The following is an 18,126-nucleotide window of genomic DNA, read 5'->3' as shown; positions in this document are numbered from 1 at the left end:
CCCACAATATGATATAATGACACCTGATGCCTTGACTTGACTTCCCATTATATTATTCCAGTGGGATTTATAATGTTTTTATAGCAGGCATAAATTGCTTTAGAATTTTTTCTCCTCTCACATCTGACTTCAAAATAGATAGATAGAACACAGGAATGTAAATTACGGTTTAAAAAATGTCTTGACATTTGATCTGATATGACGCGATGCTTGGCAATGTATGCCAACCCAACATAAAGTACAACAACACTGCAGTGGTACTACGGCTCAGGTGCTGTCTGTGATGGCGCCGCAGATACGGGAGGTCTGACCTGTGTTCTGCCCTGCCTCGTCTGGAGAGGGCGCTGTGGAGCGACACACCCGCAGAGTGATGCAGCCATTCTCATGGAGGCAGTAGAGAGCGTCTCTCTGAGCACAGGGGACCGCCTACACAGAGAGAAGTGAAGTGAGTGTGTGCTAGGCAGCCACTGGACAGGTGTGTGTGTATGTGCATTGTATTGATGAGGAGTGTGTGTGTGTGTGTGTGTGGGTGGGTGGGGGCTGTTTAGTATGGTGCAGGAATGTAACAATGTGTACACGTGGTCCCTATAAAAGGTGTGTGTGTGTGTGTGTGTGTGTGTGTGTGGTGGTGGGGGGGCTGTTTAGTATGGTGCAGGAATGTAACAATGTGTACACGTGGTCCCTATAAAAGGTGTGTGTGTGAGTGTGTGTGTGTGTGTGGGGGTGGGTGGGGGCTGTTTAGTATGGTGCAGGAATGTAACAATGTGTACACGTGGTCCCTATAAAAGGTGTGTTTGTGTGTGTGTGTGTGTGTGGGGGTGTGTGTGTGTGGGGGGGGGCTGTTTAGTATGGTGCAGGAATGTAACAATGTGTACACGTGGTCCCTATAAAAGGTGTGTGTGTGTGTGTGTGTGTGTGTGTGTGTGTGTGTTGTTTAGTATGGTGCAGGAATGTAACAATGTGTACACGTGGTCCCTATAAAAGGTGTGTGTGTGTGTGTGTGTGTGTGTGTGTGTTGTTTAGTATGGTGCAGGAATGTAACAATGTGTACACGTGGTCCCTATAAAAGGTGTGTGTGTGTGTGTGTGTGTGTGTGTGTGTTGTTTAGTATGGTGCAGGAATGGAACAATGTGTACACGTGGTCCCTATAAAAGGTGTGTGTGTGTGTGTGTGTGTGTGTGTGTGTGTGTGTGTGTGTGTGTGTGTGTGTGTGGTGGTGGGGGCTGTTTAGTATGGTGCAGGCATGTAACAATGTGTACACGTGGTCCCTATAAAAGGTGTGTGTGTGTGTGTGTGTGTGTGTGTGTGTGTGTGTGTGTGTGTGTGTGTGTGTGTACACGTGGTCCCTATAAAAGGTGAGGACTTCATGTATCTACTGACAGTGAGCATGATGAAGCAGCACTGCAAGGTCCTGGCCAGTGTGCAGTAAAACTGAGGCACGAATCAATGCTTAATACATCTTTTGGTGATTTATGGTGTACGTGCGTTAGACAGAGTGTTAGTGTATGCACGTGTGTGTGTGTGTGTGTGTGAGTGTGTATGTTTGTGTGCGTGTGTGTGTGTGTGGTTGGCAGACCCTGCTCTCCCACGGTCTGGGCTGGTTTCTGTGGCAGGGCTGCAGCTGCATCATCAGTCATGCAAATTGCTGCTGTGACAAGCGCTTTATAAGACTCAGGGCAGACCGTGAGGCCAGAGAGGACACCAGGGAGAGCAGAGAGCCTCTCTTTCCCCCACACACACACACACACACACACACACACACACACACACACACACACACACACACACACACACACACACACACACACACACACACACACACACACACACACACACACACACACACACACACACACACACACACACACATTACCCAAATAAATAGACATATGTGGAGGTAACACACAAAATGAAAACAGACAAGCCAAATACTCATGCACGTACATGACATATACTTATGCAAAGGACACACAATCTGATGGACTGAAAAGCATTCCATTTCCATTATATCATGCAACAGCATGGTGGTACATTTGTTTCACATGTTGCTAGTGTGCTATTGGGGGTTTTAAATCTAAGCTAAAAAACTGCTTGTATTCTCTGGCTTTCTAGGTGTCTATAGGTGTGTTTATACGTGCATTTGTCTTTGTGTTATTTGTCAATTTCTGTTTTTACTGTGTAAAGCACTTTGTTCAACCGCAGATCGATTTTAAACTGTGCTATACAAATAAACTGACTTTGCTTAAATAACAACAAGGCGCTTGTGGTAAAACAAGTGCCCAAGTTTCTCCTTTTGTTCTCATTGTTCAAAACAGTGGTATAACAACAATATAACACGTGTTATCAAATATCAAAGGTGTGATTTGGTACTTTGCACAAGCTGAAGGCAAGCATCACAGCTAGATGATATGTGAGATGAAACACAACTGCCATGTTCCATTACTTTCACACATTTAAAACAAAAAAAAAAGTACCACATTCCTGCTATAGCTGTATTTGAACACAGTAAAATACTGTCTACCAAAAGACAGAAATGCACACAGAATGGGATCCGACACCGCAGATAGCATCCCTCACCTGACACAGACACAGACACACAGACACAGACACACACACACACACACACACACAGACACACACACACACACACACACACAGAATGGGATCCGACACCGCAGATAGCATCCCTCACCTGACACCGACACAGACACACAGACACAGACACACACACACACACACACACACACAGACACACACACACACACAGAATGGGATCCGACACCGCAGATAGCATCCCTCACCTGACACAGACACAGACACACAGACACAGACACACACACACACACACACACACACACACAGAATGGGATCCGACACCGCAGATAGCATCCCTCACCTGACACAGACACACAGACACACAGACACAGATACAGACACAGACACAGACACACACACACACACACACACACACACACACACACACACACAGAATGGGATCCGACAGCGCAGACAGCATCCCTCACCTGTATGAAGGGGACACCAGAGCGCTCGATGGCCACCACTCCAGACACAGACACAGACACACACACACACACACACACACACACACACACACACAGAATGGGATCCCACAGCACAGACAGCATCCCTCACCTGACACAGACACAGACACACAGACACAGACACAGACACAGACACACACACACACACACACACACACACACACACACACACACACACACAGAATGGGATCCCACAGCGCAGACAGCACCCCTCACCTGTATGAAGGGGACACCAGAGCGCTCGATGGCCACCACTCCTACGGTCTGGCTGAGCTCCAGGTCCAGGATGAGGATCTCTCGGGGGTAGAGCAGCAGCATGTGGTTCCTCTTGGAGGGCAAGTAGGACAGCTGCAGGCAGTCATTCAGGGTCACTGCCTCAGCACTGCGCACACACATACACACACAGAGACAGACACACACACAGACACACACACACACACACAGAGAGAGAGAGACACAGACACAGACACACACACACACACACACACACACACACACACACACACAGAGAGACACACAGAAACACACACAGACACACACACATACAAAGACTCATGTCAGTGCCATATCACACAACCGCTGCTTTATGGGGCATCATTGGGCATCATAATGGTCCTATTTGTTTCCAGAACGGGATTAAGAAACCTCCAAAGAAAATAGGGTCATTGCTGGGTCACACAGACACAGACACACTATTCTTAGGGACATGCTAAATGGTGTTATAGAGACATTTCATTTCCAACTCAACTCTACCTCTTTTGGAAAAGCCAGTTGCCAACAGAGAGAAAAAAAAGATATATATTCTGAATAAACTGTATTATGCAAAAATGCCGTGAATTTGAGAAATAGCAAAAAGTCCCAGCCTGTGAGGATTAGTCAGGCCAGATTACTATCATATTTCAGTCTTCATCATGAGTCACTGAGCCATTCCCTGCTGTTGCCTCCCAATACACAACGTCAAATGATATGTATGGTTTAATTCACTTTATGGTGTGTGATTGATAGAATAACACATAACTTTATTAAAGTTTCAAAAACAGGTGAGCGTGAATTGGATTCACTCGGCTCCCGTTCGTCTCTCCCGTGGTGAGAAAATGCCAAGCTCGGGTATGAATGAGTTCTCAAATAAGGGATATACGAGTCAGCCGAGCGTGAGAAATAAGAGAATGAGAAATCGACACGGCATAAAAATGACAATAAATCAAATCCTCCGTCAGGCTCCAGCACCTTTATAGGCCAATGACAGTCACAGTCAGGCGTGATTGGAGCAGAAACTGCCCTGGGCCCTCCTTGGCAGGACCCCGTTAGCAGGACCTTCCTTGGATAAAATTAGACAGATTCTGCAGCAAAACCCAATAGAAGAGGCCTGAACGGATTAGGGTACTGTCGTCATGACAAACGAGCCAATAGAAGTAGCTCTGCGACAGTTAGCGAGACGTGTGCCGTAAATTTAGCTGTATGGCTCCTGTCAAGGCCATATTTTTCAGACTAGAATTTCCATTGTGATTTCCACCAGACCTGTCTAGCGTTGACTGCAGCCCTATTTAAACCGCTTGAATGGATTTATATTGAAATATTCGTGTTTTACAGCCCCGTGTCCTTCGTGTTAAGAAACACAAATCTCTTTTCTTAAGCGCACAGGCAGAAAGTCAAAACAAATATGCAGGTCTCCTTTCTTCTCCTTTATGGTTGGGAAGAGAGTGGAGCCTCGGGTCCAGAGCCCTGATTAGCACCCAAACTGCACCGGCCCAGAGCCCTGATTAGCACCCAAACTGCACCGGCCCAGAGCCCTGATTAGCACCCAAACTGCACCGGCCCAGAGCCCTGATTAGCACCCAAACTGCACCGGTCCAGAGCCTGGTGATGGAGGTCCCATGGAGCTGAAGAGTGCATGGTGTGTGTCTCCCCTCACTGATAACATACTCTGTAAAGTGAACCGGTGCTTGAAGGCCCGATCACTGATTGAAACAGGAACAAGAGAACTGCACCCAAATAGCCTTTGTTTAGAGAAGTACGTAGATGAGATACAGGCTTAGGAAGAGAGCAAAGGCTGGGAGTATGCATCTGTTGTCATACTGACTCAGATCTCATGGTCAGGGATGGAGAGACTAGAGAGGAATGAGAATGCAAAACAAAATAAGGACATACTGGATGTGGCTATACTCAAAGATGTGTACAGTAGCCTATATAATATACACAAGGCTGGTTGGTATTTTCATAACAACATAAATCTCACAGTATGACATTTTAAGCACAAGGGATTACAGTCAAAGAAAATATCAAGACACTGCTGCTGCTGATGGGTAGAGATACAACAGGCTGCGGCATGCTTTCCACACACACGCACACACACAGATTCCCTTTGATGGAGCCGGGTGAGCGGGGGAGAAACAAGCGGCCCGCCACCCACTGAGCCGGAGTTACTGTTCCAGGGCAGCTTCTGCACACAGAGCAGCGGGGAGGCCAAGCCAAGCCAGCTACAGCCACTTTCAAAAACCAACATCATTACCAGCGCAGACCCCTCATAAACAAACCGCCGTCTCCAATCACTGCATAAAACACACACACCCACACACACACACACACACACACACACAGATCTAGACATCCCAAATAAACCAACTGCTTTTCTTTAATTAAAGCGCAGACACACTAGTAAAGGCATCAGGTGTAAAATAAACAAATACTGGCGCTAAAATCCCTTCTCTCTTTGCAGCCCTCTCTCTCTCTCTCTCTCGCTCTCGCTCTCGCTCTCTCTCGCTCTCTCTCTCTCTCTCTCTCTCACACACACACACACACACAAAATATGAGGCTTGCTGTAAGGCTAAACAAACACTCAGACAACTTAACAAGACTCTGAAACCATCTTGCATACAAAATCTTGGTTCAAGCTATCCAGAGTGAAAGATGAATTCCTTCCCTCAGCTCATGACCTTCACAATGTGACAATAATGTGACTACAAGTGCTGACAGCTTGTGCTTGACAGCCCCCAATCCAAACGGTTCTGTTTGCATTTCGCCTCCGCCTCATTTCTCCCTCTCTCTCTCTCTCTCTCTCTCTCTCTCTCTCTCTCTCTCTCTCTCTCTCTCTCTCTCTCTCTCTCTCTCTCTCTCTCTCTCTCTCTCTCTCTCTCTCTCTCTCTCTCTCTCTCGATGAGTCAACACTAATTGCTGGAGGTGGAGGGAGGGTGGGTGGGTGGGTGTATGGGGGCTTAGTTCCCAACCCAGCGGCGGAGTCAATTCCAGGCCAGAGCTGAATCAATCAGGGCCTGCTGTGGAGGGTCCAGGGGCTAATGGGTGGGAGGCCAGGAGAGTTTTGGAGCTCGGGGACGCTAATGGGAGTGATATACTCCCGCATTCACACCAGCCCGCCTGAGTCGCCACGCCTTCAGACCGCTATCGGTCTGAGCAGACAGATCGATACAGGGCAGGGCAGAGAGCAAGAAAGCCCTCCCACCAACATGAGAGGATGAGAGAGACAGAAGAGAGAGAAGAAAAGGTTGAAGAGAAGGAGAAGAGTAAAGAGGAGAAATATTGAGAAGAAAGAGAAAAAAAAAAGAAGAAATCAGAGAAAAGGGAGAAAGAAAGAAGGGTAAAGACGCACAGGCGGTATGCGTGGGTAGCAAGACAGAGATGGAAAGCAGAACAAACTAGAGAGAGAACTAAAAGGACTTCTAAACCTTGACAAGAGATAATTATTATCAGAAGACTACTTCAAGGAGATCATTTGATAAGCTTTCCAGCAAAGCAGTCGGATCTGTCATTCTTCTGTTCACGGTCAAATGTCACCGTCACTGTCAGTCACTCCACCAAGCACTCTCTGAGTGGATGTGCTCTGTTTCAGTTGGAAACCAGACAGTCTAACAGGGCCAGATCTCTGGGGTTATTTGGCAGTATAGACTACAGTGGTGTTCATTTCCTCACATATGGATGTAGACGCAATCCTTCCCCAGCGCTCCGTTCCAATCCCATGCGCTCGCTAATGAGCCCAGCTGCTCAGCCATGAGATTACACTAATTAGGCAAATCAGCAGGATCAGTGCATGAGCGAGCCCAACACAAAGACCTTTGCCAATGCTGACACAACAGAGCATCCACTCGTGCCAGCTAATATCATGCAGGCCACAACAGGCAAGAGGAAGAGTTTAGTTACAATTGGAAGCATTCATTAATAACACAATGCTACAAGACAACAAAAATGGACAGTGTAAACTGTGCAATCCATAACTATCTTTACAAATAAGGACCAGTAATACACAATAATATACCAGATTTAGATAAAGGTGCACTGTGTTTTTGCCTTGAAAAGATCTAAGGCACTGATGATGAAAATCCCTATTTTAGAAGGAGTTGCCTTAGACAGTGACCAACTCACATCATTAATGACACTTCTGGTTCCAAAGACTTTGTAATAAACTCCTATCGATAAGGTCCTCTGCAGACGGTGGGTCCTATCGATAAGGTCCTCTGTAGAGGGTGGGGTTGTTTGGATTTGGTTTCAAGTTCACCCACTGGTGTGTGAACAACACTTACAATTTTACAATAATTTAAATGTAGCTGTGATCATCTTGAAAGGAGAAAAAAAATTATTCTCAAGCACACATTACTTGCTGAAAGGGTTGGGAGGAAAAAAAATGAGAGGCAGCACTCTCGGAGGATGTGACAACTCCCATCTGTGGTTGGGAAGATAGGCACGGTGGTCTGTGGAATTCAGATGCCAACCTGTCCAACCACTCACTCCCACTTAAATGCTTTAGAAAAGCCAGTCTGATTCCTGTTCTAACGGAGGCATAAACCAGCCTTACCCCCTTTTTCAATAAGAACTCTCCCTTGAACTAAAGAACACTAGCCGAGGTAGCAGCCTTCCCAAGCCACGCTCTGCATAGTAGCATGACCTACTAAATTTGTCATTTACATTTAGTCATTTAACATGTACAAAGGAGAGAACAATCAAGCTACGAGCAATAGAGACCTAGTGTAACAATAAATACTACTTTTTATATAAGAAATAAAAAAAAGTGCAGGAATGTAACTACTGTAAGTTCGAGTTAAGTACTAATTAGCGGAGATAGCATTAGAGGAAAGATAAAGAGAGGTAGAGGAAGGAAGAGGAAGTGCAACTTAGGAAAGGAGGTGCTCTCTGAAGAGTTGGGTCTTCAAGAGCTTCTTAAAGGTAGAGGTAAAGGTATTTAAATAACAAGCTGGACAAACTGTGAAGGCCCAACTTCCCTGTGCTTCAGAAGTCTGATGTTGAGCACAGTGTGTGTGTACACAGCAGATATGCAGTGTGCTTCAGAAGTCTGATGTTGAGCACAGTGTACACAGCAGATATGCAGTGTGCTTCAGAAGTCTGATGTTGAGCACAGTGTACACAGCAGATATGCAGTGTGCTTCAGAAGTCTGATGTTGAGTGCAGTGTGTGTGTACACAGCAGATATGCAGTGGGCTTCAGAAGTCTGATGTTGAGTGCAGTGTGTGTGTGAACAGCAGATATGCAGTGTACTTCAGAAGTCTGATGTTGAGCGCAGTGTGTGTGTGAACAGCAGATATGCAGTGTGCTTCAGAAGTCTGATGTTGAGTGCAGTGTGTGTGTGAACAGCAGATATGCAGTGTGCTTCAGAAGTCTGATGTTGAGTGCAGTGTGTGTGTGAACAGCAGATATGCAGTGTGCTTCAGAAGTCTGATGTTAAGTACAGTGTACACAGCAGATATGCAGTGTGCTTCAGAAGTCTGATGTTGAGTGCAGTGTGTGTGTACACAGCAGATATGCAGTGTGTTTCAGAAGTCTGATGTTGAGTGCAGTGTGTGTGTACACAGCAGATATGCAGTGGGCTTCAGAAGTCTGATGTTGAGTGCAGTGTACACAGCAGATATGCAGTGTGCTTCAGAAGTCTGATGTTGAGTGCAGTGTGTGTGTACACAGCAGATATGCAGTGGGCTTCAGAAGTCTGATGTTGAGTGCAGTGTGTGTGTGAACAGCAGATATGCAGTGTGCTTCAGAAGTCTGATGTTGAGTGCAGTGTGTGTGTACACAGCAGATATGCAGTGGGCTTCAGAAGTCTGATGTTGAGTGCAGTGTGTGTGTACACAGCAGATATGCAGTGGGCTTCAGAAGTCTGATGTTGAGTACAGTGTGAACAGCAGATATGCAGTGTGTTTCAGAAGTCTGATGTTGAGCGCAGTGTGTGTGTGAACAGCAGATATGCAGTGTGTTTCAGAAGTCTGATGTTGAGTGCAGTGTGAACAGCAGATATGCAGTGTGCTTCAGAAGTCTGATGTTGAGTGCAGTGTGTGTGTGAACAGCAGATATGCAGTGTGCTTCAGAAGTCTGATGTTGAGTGCAGTGTGTGTGTGAACAGCAGATATGCAGTGTGCTTCAGAAGTCTGATGTTGAGTGCAGTGTGTGTGTGCACAGCAGATATGCAGTGTGCTTCAGAAGTCTGATGTTGAGTGCAGTGTGTGTGTACACAGCAGATATGCAGTGGGCTTCACCTGGGCTTCTCATTGGTGATGAGCACTTTGACTTTGTTCAGGGCCTTCTTGGCGCCGGTAGGTGCAGGGGCAGCAGCGACGGGTTTGGTGTGAGCTGGGCTGGCATGGGGGCTGGCGATGTAGACCTTCTTGCCCGCACTCCCAGGGGGCTTGGAGTGGGAGAAGTCTGTGATGAAGACGATGCCCTCACTGGTCAACACTAAAAGGGAAATTCAAGATGTCAGTTGACCTGAAAAGGCCAATAGCATCACAAACAATGCTGTCAGTTGACTAATACTTACTTCAAATCATGTAAAAGGGAGTCTGTGTGCAATTCGCAATAAACAAATTGGCATACACATATTCACAGCATAATTCACCTGAATCAGTACCAGCTTGAACAGATGGAGACATTCATCTGAAACATTCTGGTTTTCAACAAAACCGGTGTATTTACAAACACTAGGGCAGAGCTTTCCAAATCATGGGTTTGTCTAACCCTGTGACCACCTAACTGATCATATGTGAATTCACATTAGGGTGATGCTTACAGGCCAGGTTGGATGGGTCGAAGGGATCGAAGGAAAAGGAGAGAATATTCTCAGCATAGCTCTTCTTCCACAGCTTGGTGCCAGTGTCTCCGTTCCACAGCACTATGTAGTTGGGGGGGTGGACGGCCAACAGCAGGTCCCGAGAGGCATCCTGAGCCCACAGCCAGTCCATATCTGAAGAGGAGAACCAGGGAGAACATCAGAGGAGGAGAGGAGGAGAGGATGGAGAGATCAGAGGAGGAGAACATCAGAGGAGGAGAGGATGGAGAGGATGGAGAGATCAGAGGAGGAGAGGATGGAGAGATCAGAGGAGGAGAGGATGGAGAGGAGGAGAGATCAGAGGAGGAGAGGATGGAGAGATCACAGGAGGAGAGATCAGAGGAGGAGAGATCACAGGAAGAGAGATCAGAGGAGGAGAGGATGGAGAGATCAGAGGAGGAGAGGAGGAGAGATCAGAGGAGGAGAGATCAGAGGAGGAGAACCAGGGAGAACATCAGAGGAGGAGAGGATGGAGAGATCAGAGGAGGAGAGGATGAAGAGATCAGAGGAGGAGAGGATGAAGAGATCAGAGGAGGAGAGGATGGAGAGATCAGAGGAGGAGAGTTCAGAGGAGGAGAGGATGGAGAGATCAGAGGAGAGATCAGAGGAGGAGAGGATGGAGAGATCAGAGGAGGAGAGGATGGAGAGATCAGAGGAGGAGAGATCAGAGGAGGAGAGGATGGAGAGATCAGAGGAGGAGAGGAGGAGAGGATGGAGAGATCAGAGGAGGAGAGATCAGAGGAGGAGAGGGAGAGGATGGAGAGATCAGAGGAGGAGAGATCAGAGGAGGAGAGGAGGAGAGGATGGAGAGATCAGAGGAGGAGAGGATGGAGAGATCAGAGGAGGAGAGGAGGAGAGATCAGAGGAGGAGAGATCAGAGGAGGAGAGGATGGAGAGATCAGAGGAGGAGAGGATGAGAGATCAGAGGAGGAGAGATCAGAGGAGGAGAGATCAGAGGAGGAGAGGATGGAGAGATCCGAGGAGGAGAGATCAGAGGAGGAGAGGATGGAGAGATCAGAGGAGGAGAGGATGGAGAGATCAGAGGAGGAGAGGATGGAGAGATCAGAGGAGGAGAGATCAGAGGAGGAGAGGATGGAGAGATCAGAGGAGGAGAGGATGGAGAGATCAGAGGAGGAGAGATCACAGGAGGAGAGATCAGAGGAGGAGAGGATGGAGAGATCAGAGGAGGAGAGGAGGAGAGGATGGAGAGGAGGAGAGGATGGAGAGATCACAGGAGGAGAGATCAGAGGAAGAGAGATCAGAGGAGGAGAGGATGGAGAGATCACAGGAGGAGAGGATGGAGAGATCAGAGGAGGAGAGGAGGAGAGGATGGAGAGGATGGAGAGATCAGAGGAGGAGAGGAGGAGAGGATGGAGAGATCAGAGGAGGAGAGGATGGAGAGATCAGAGGAGGAGAGGATGGAGAGATCAGAGGAGGAGAGATCAGAGGAGGAGAGGAGGAGAGGATGGAGAGATCAGAGGAGGAGAGGATGGAGAGATCACAGGAGGAGAGGATGGAGAGATGTTACCAGATGGAGAAGAGTGTGTGCAGAGATAAAAAGGCATGCTCTGAACAAAACAAAACAAAGAAGTGAAGAAATGAGGAACACTTCTTGTTTTGACAGTTACATCCCTAACATTCTTCTGCTTTTAAAAGTTTGACACACAGATCGACTCTCTGAGATTCACTACTGTTTATTTTCAAATGATCTATCTGCGTGCTGGTTTACAGAGAAATCAGAGTAATGGACCGCCACACGTAGCAATTGGTTTGATACAGCTGAGTTTACTGGTTTTAAGATTGGACAAGATTCAGCCGGAGATGCCGAGCTCACAATAGCTCTGTCACCCCCGGCTGGAGAACGCGTTCTGATTTTTACATGTGATCATAATGGTTTATAAGTCCAATCTTCACTGAGGGCCTCCAGGTATACGCCTCTCTGTGACTTGCATGTTTCAGTCGTAATTTCTGGCCTGACAATTAAGTTTCTGTGAGTCTCCAACTCCCTTCTTACAGATAGTTTCCCTATCTCATCTGTCTCCTGCCCAGGCTGCCCTATGACCTTGGAATTTATGTCACTGGTCATTCTAAACTTGAAAGCATGTGCTTTGAATGTTATCTTAGGCCCCTCTGTCTGAACCCTGTTTTATAACTGCAGTTATACTGGTTAACTGGGCATACATTGCTAATAGAAATGAAATGTTAATAAATTCATACCTAAACTGAATTTATCTTACACTACTGATAATACTGACTGATATATTCATCCGCCCCTCCCACCTTGCTGCTGCAGTTTTCATTTCAGTAGAATAAGTTGCACTGTCAGTCACCAGGACACCACAATAAAGATCTGTGCACAGCTCTGTACAGAGAAACAGTACCACACACCAATCACACACACACACACACCACACACCACACACACACACACACACATACACACACCCACACACACACACACTCACACCAATCCACACACACACACACACACACACCAATCACACACACACACACACACACACACCAATCCACACACACACACACATACACACACCCACACACCACACACCACACACCAATCCACACACACACACCCACACACACACCAATCCACACACACACACACACACACCAATCCACACACACACACACACACACACACACACGCACCACACACCAATCCACACACACACACACACACACACACACACACACACACACACACACACACACACACACACACACCCACACACCACACACCACACACCAATCCACACACACACACACCCACACACCACACACCAATCCACACACACACACACACACACACACCCACACACCACACACCAATCCACACACACACACACACACCACACACCAATCCACACACACACACACACCAATCCACACACACACACACACACACACACACACACACACCAATCCACACATGGTCTGAGGAAAAGGTGCCAGACCTTGTACAAGAAACAACTGGTGGTATTAATAATCTTCTAATTGGTAATATATACATTCATTTTCTTTTGTGCAGTCATTATTGTTTATAGTCTACTTGTTCTTACTATATCCTTATGTCTTAAACCTTTTTAGGATGTGCTATTAAACTCGGGTCTTGGTAGTTAATAAGTAGACAAGTACATGATTTGTATTTGTCTGTAGTGCAGCTCACCCTGGATGGGTTTGGTGTGTTCCTGGATCTCACAGTGGGCCGTGCCGCTCACCACGTCCCACACTATGATCTTCCCAGCAGCATCAGCTGAGGCCAGCCGCAGGGAGTAGGGCGAACTCAGACTGTGGTGATAGTTCTCCCTGGACCATTTCACCTGTGATGGAAGGTATGGAAGAAGAATGACAGAAGAGAGAAAAATGACTGTTAGATGAGTAGATGACCACAAAAAAAGGAATAAACAGATAATAACACATAGTAACTTAACTTGCACTTACAGCAGTTACATTCCTGCACTTTTTTTCTTTTTTTTTCTTATGAAAAATAGTATTCACTGTTACACTAGGTCTCTATTGCTCGTAGCTTGACTGTTCTCTCCTTTGTACATCGCTTTGGACAGAAGTGTCTGCTAAATGACTAAATGTAAATAGTAAAAATTGGGGAAAAGCACTGAAATTTTCAGACAAAAACAAGTGCCAAAGAAGACTTTAAAAAAGCTCTTAGAACACCTACTTAAGCCTAACAGTGCAGAAAAGCAAAATATCATAAAATCATGGACATTTAATGGCAGAAACCACCAACTTTATTGAGTGAACCTGACACGTCTCTCTTAGTGGTCCTGCTGAGTATGGTTTAAATAATTGAAAAAGCCCCTGCAACCCAGGGTTTTATCAGTCTTTTTGTTTTGGTCATTTTCTTCCTTTGGCTGTTTACTTGCAATGAGGTTGAGGGATGGCCCTGTATTTTGCTGTGCTACAGTTTACGAGATTAAAAAGCATGGATAGGTGGAGGCTACAAGGCCAGGAGCAGACCGCAGCACTGATAAACTCCATAGAGTTTATGGGTCATTACTCACCCACAAACACCTTGCCTGTGGCCACCACCTAATGCCCACACTGGGACAGAGATAAACCACGGGACGCTAATGCACTGCATCCAACTTAGATCTGAGAGATTCCAACTGGATTGCGGACCAAAGCTAATTGCAGTATTTATATAACCCTTTAACCTTTCATTTATCAACTTTAAATTCAATGTCATGAACTGGATACAGTTGGGATGGTTGTTTAGAGAGGGGCCTGTGAGCTGCATACATCATCCACCCTCAGTTTTTGTACTGCTTGCGTAGCCTTTATAGGGGTTAGCTCCTTTGTAATAAATGTTAAAATGTCAAATCTAACCCTATCTAATTGAGCAATATCCTCGGCAGTGCCATCAGGGCTGATGGACTTAGCTTATTCACCACCAGCACCTATTTCAGCATACATCAGTGTGTTTGTCTGAACTGCAATTCATTTCATCACGCAGCCTCTGTGCTTTTGTCTGATCAATAGGAGTTTAACTCCTTCTCAGGGGTTTTAAAAAGTGCAGCGTTGTTGCATGCATCGTTCAAACTCACCTTGACAACATTGGCTTTGTGCCTCTCCAGGACTTGAATGGTCTGGGAGGTTTTTGGGTCAACAATGAGGATGCTGGAGTGACATCCCTGGGCAATCAGTCCCTGCCACCCCCTGACAGGAGGACAATGGATGTGAGGATGAGAAGACAGAACAGAGGCAGAGAGAGGCAGAGAGAGAGATAGGCAGAGAGAGAGAGAGAGAGAGAGAGAGAGAGAGAAGAGATTGAGTAAAGGTTCTGAATCAAGATTCCAGGGAAAACTGTGCTTGGTAACGATATGCTTAAGTATAAGATATATAAGTTCATCACCACAGGTATGTAGCATAAAAATTACTGAGCAAGTACTGGTGCACTAGATGTTCAATAACACAATCAGAAACTTAAGTTCAGATGCATAGAATATTGATCCCTGACAACACTTATTCATAAATCATCAGTTATACAGCCCACACTATGCATAATAATCACAATTTAACAACTGCGTCAGGCATAACCTCAGCTCAGATAGAGGAGCTGTAAAATCTCACAAACTGCCACTAGCATCTCAGAGTCTCAAACTGCTGCCAAGACAACAGTAATTATGATGGCAATGCCAATGCCATTGTAACCTTCCCAACCCAGCCAAATGCTGAGAGCAGAACGCATTTCCTTGCCAAAAATGTAGTATACTGCTGCTGACAGAAGCAACATAAACTAGTTTCAACTCACACTAAAGTGAAACATTTTATACTGAGAACTGGCCACTTAATGCATCACTACAAAAAATGTACACTGACACTGAGTACACATTTTAGGAGATCACAGTCTAAGCTTCTGTGCTTGTTGAAGTTTCGTTCATTTTGTGTCGGAATGAAGGCAATAAGAACATAAATGCAACCTTAAAATACCAGGTCAAATGACGTTCATTGCCCAATCTGCGAGGACAGTAGCATGCCGCTTGATGCCAGAGCTAATGTGTTGTAGTAGAATGTTGCAACATTGAAACATTGAAACGTGTGAAACATTCTGAGGAATACCAAGCTGGTCATACAATCTAGTATATTACCTATTCGCTGCTGACGTTAACAAGCTAAAGCTAAACTGTCCATGACCCTGTCTGGTCTGGTCATGTCTCTGACAGCATATTATCTCATGATAAATTCCAAATTAACTACCTATCTGATGTTAACTAACGTTAGCTAATTAACGTTTTTTAATAACATACATGCCAATAGGAAAATAATGATAAACGGAAGAAACACGGGTTGACAAAAAAAATAACCATTCATGTTTAACATTACATTAACCTAACATTACCAGGTAACATTTAACTTCTGACATGAAATGTAAAATCGTGAGCTTTATTGGAGTCTTCTTCGCAACTCTGGATAGGTGCCTAGCTAACTAACCTAGCCTGCTACTAGGTGTCACTCACCAATCAACTGCTGTTTTGTTCTGTAAATGGACGGTTCCAGTCAGTGTCCGCGCTGCAAGTTTAATATTTACAGTATATGGAATCATTTTGGTCTTTATGTAACAATGCTATAATAAAAGCATTCACTTCCTAGCATCAAAAACAGGGTATTTTACTGTGACAGTGCCTGAGGTAAACAGGAAATGTTGACTCAGTCGGTTGCACCGTCCAGCATAACGTTCCGTAGGAAAATCGTCTTCAGAGAAGATACGTTCCCATGCAGGTAACAAACGTTGATAGCAGCATCCGTATGCCGTGGGAAAACCAAGAAGTTGAATTAGAAATGCTTTAAATGATACATTTCAGGTGCTCTTGTGCACTTCAGGTGTTTCATCGTCATTCAGTTTTGAACAAAAAGCATTTATATATATCTACATAAAATGTAAGGTGTCAGGTTTAATACACTAATACATAATTTGAAACCCCTTGTCAGCATCACGAGATGGTTGGACATCAAATCAAAGTGGGGAGTACCTTGGTGTCTATCTACATTACAATTATGACATTCAATTCAACAAGGCAACCATTTTCTTATAAACTGAACAAAGAAAACAAACATGTCCAAAGTAAGGGATGTTTGGTGAAACAACGCATATTAAACACATTTTTAAATAATTTAATTTAAAGAACACAACAAAAACTATCAAAACATTGAAAAACATCTCCTTTCTGGCTAAGCTGAAAATCAGTAAAGCAAATCAATACAAACAGGGCTGCTTCTCCTCCTCCTTGTATTTCATCTTGTGAGTCTATGGTCTTAATAAGAGGAGTAGCCAGGGGGACAGGGTGCTTATGGGAAATGAAACTGCTTTATTAATGACAGGAGAGAAACTAACCTTGTGTCTGTTGCTGTAAAAAAAAAGTCAATTGTTCTGCTCTCTCTCTCTCTCTCTCTCTCTCTCTCTCTCTCTCTCTCTCTGCAAACTGTCACTGATAAGCCAGTCTGCTCTCCTCCTGTTGACCAAGCATGGCAATTTCTCCCTCAGCACTCACTGCAGAGCCAAGGAGATGGCATGTCTCTGTTTGAAATGCATAGTCTCGCCTGTTACTGAATGAAAGTTGTACAAGTTGTCCATGCCATACTACCGCTAAATCTATAATTAATTCACATCTGTCTCAATCTTTTATTTCAGTGCAGGTATTTCAAGTTAAATTGTGCTCCATTTTCATCCATCTGCCACTTCTCATAAGCCTGAGAGTCAGTCCCTGTCTTGCGTGTGAATGTAATCAAGGGAAGTAAAGAAAACAATGCCCTAAAATTAATTCAACAATATATATTATAAAAAAAAACGTGCCAATATATTTGCTGAGGTTTCTGCAGGTTGAACGTTGCTCAAAGACAAAATGGCTTATTCATTTAATTACATTTTACTCTGAGGGAAAGGTAAGCAACCTTAATCACTCTGAGGAGTATTTCAGAAGGAGCATCTGTCCACTCTGCACACGGTGCATCGCAACAGATGGCAGAAGTTGATTTATTGATTTATTCTTTTACTGATTTATTCATGGATTTATGTATTTATAGAGCGGAACCCAGGAAGTCAGGATGCACTTTCACAAACGGTCTATTTGTCACAGTTACTACCACACTGTAGACTCAAAGAAGATGCATCTCCACTGTTGTGCCTCAGTTACCCAAGAGATAGGGCAGAGTGCCCTTGAGAGGAGAATATCTTAATCCTTTCTTTCTGTGTAAAGTTCTCTGTGTGTCAGGATCTTTATCATTGAGCTCCCTGGGGAACTGTATCTTGGCAGTAATCGCTGATGAAAGACATTCTGTTTGGTCTTCTTGTCCTTATTGCGTTAAGACTACATGACTTTGACAATACATTAGATGATGCTCTTTCAGGATATCAGTAGAGTTTAAGGGTACATATCACAGATCTGTATGTGATCCTAAAAACAAACAACAAACAACATATTTTATCTTTGTTTTTAACTCTATATTTTTCACATTGTATTTTTATCA

At 45.0% G+C, this 18,126-nt stretch overlaps 1 protein-coding gene across 1 annotated transcript in view; it reads right to left on the bottom strand.

Annotated features, from left to right (window-relative positions):
- The window catches only part of wdr11 (WD repeat domain 11), a 65,848-nt gene extending 49,508 nt beyond the window's left edge, over window positions 1–16,340 (bottom strand). Inside the window, exons 1-7 of the mRNA XM_031578885.2 lie at window positions 16,119–16,340; window positions 14,706–14,817; window positions 13,310–13,463; window positions 10,084–10,257; window positions 9,554–9,752; window positions 3,279–3,444; window positions 312–426 (exon numbers count right to left, since the gene is read on the bottom strand). Of these exons, the coding sequence (XP_031434745.1) occupies window positions 312–426; window positions 3,279–3,444; window positions 9,554–9,752; window positions 10,084–10,257; window positions 13,310–13,463; window positions 14,706–14,817; window positions 16,119–16,204 (1,006 nt within the window). The 5' untranslated portion in view covers window positions 16,205–16,340. The remainder of the gene's footprint in view (window positions 1–311; window positions 427–3,278; window positions 3,445–9,553; window positions 9,753–10,083; window positions 10,258–13,309; window positions 13,464–14,705; window positions 14,818–16,118) is intronic.
- Between the last annotated feature and the right edge of the window lie 1,786 nt (window positions 16,341–18,126).

Source organism: Clupea harengus, chromosome 13 (assembly GCF_900700415.2).
Source record: "Clupea harengus chromosome 13, Ch_v2.0.2, whole genome shotgun sequence".
NCBI lineage: Eukaryota > Metazoa > Chordata > Actinopteri > Clupeiformes > Clupeidae > Clupea > Clupea harengus.
Note: the sequence above shows the minus strand (reverse complement) of the source record. Positions and strands in the feature narration are given on the sequence as shown.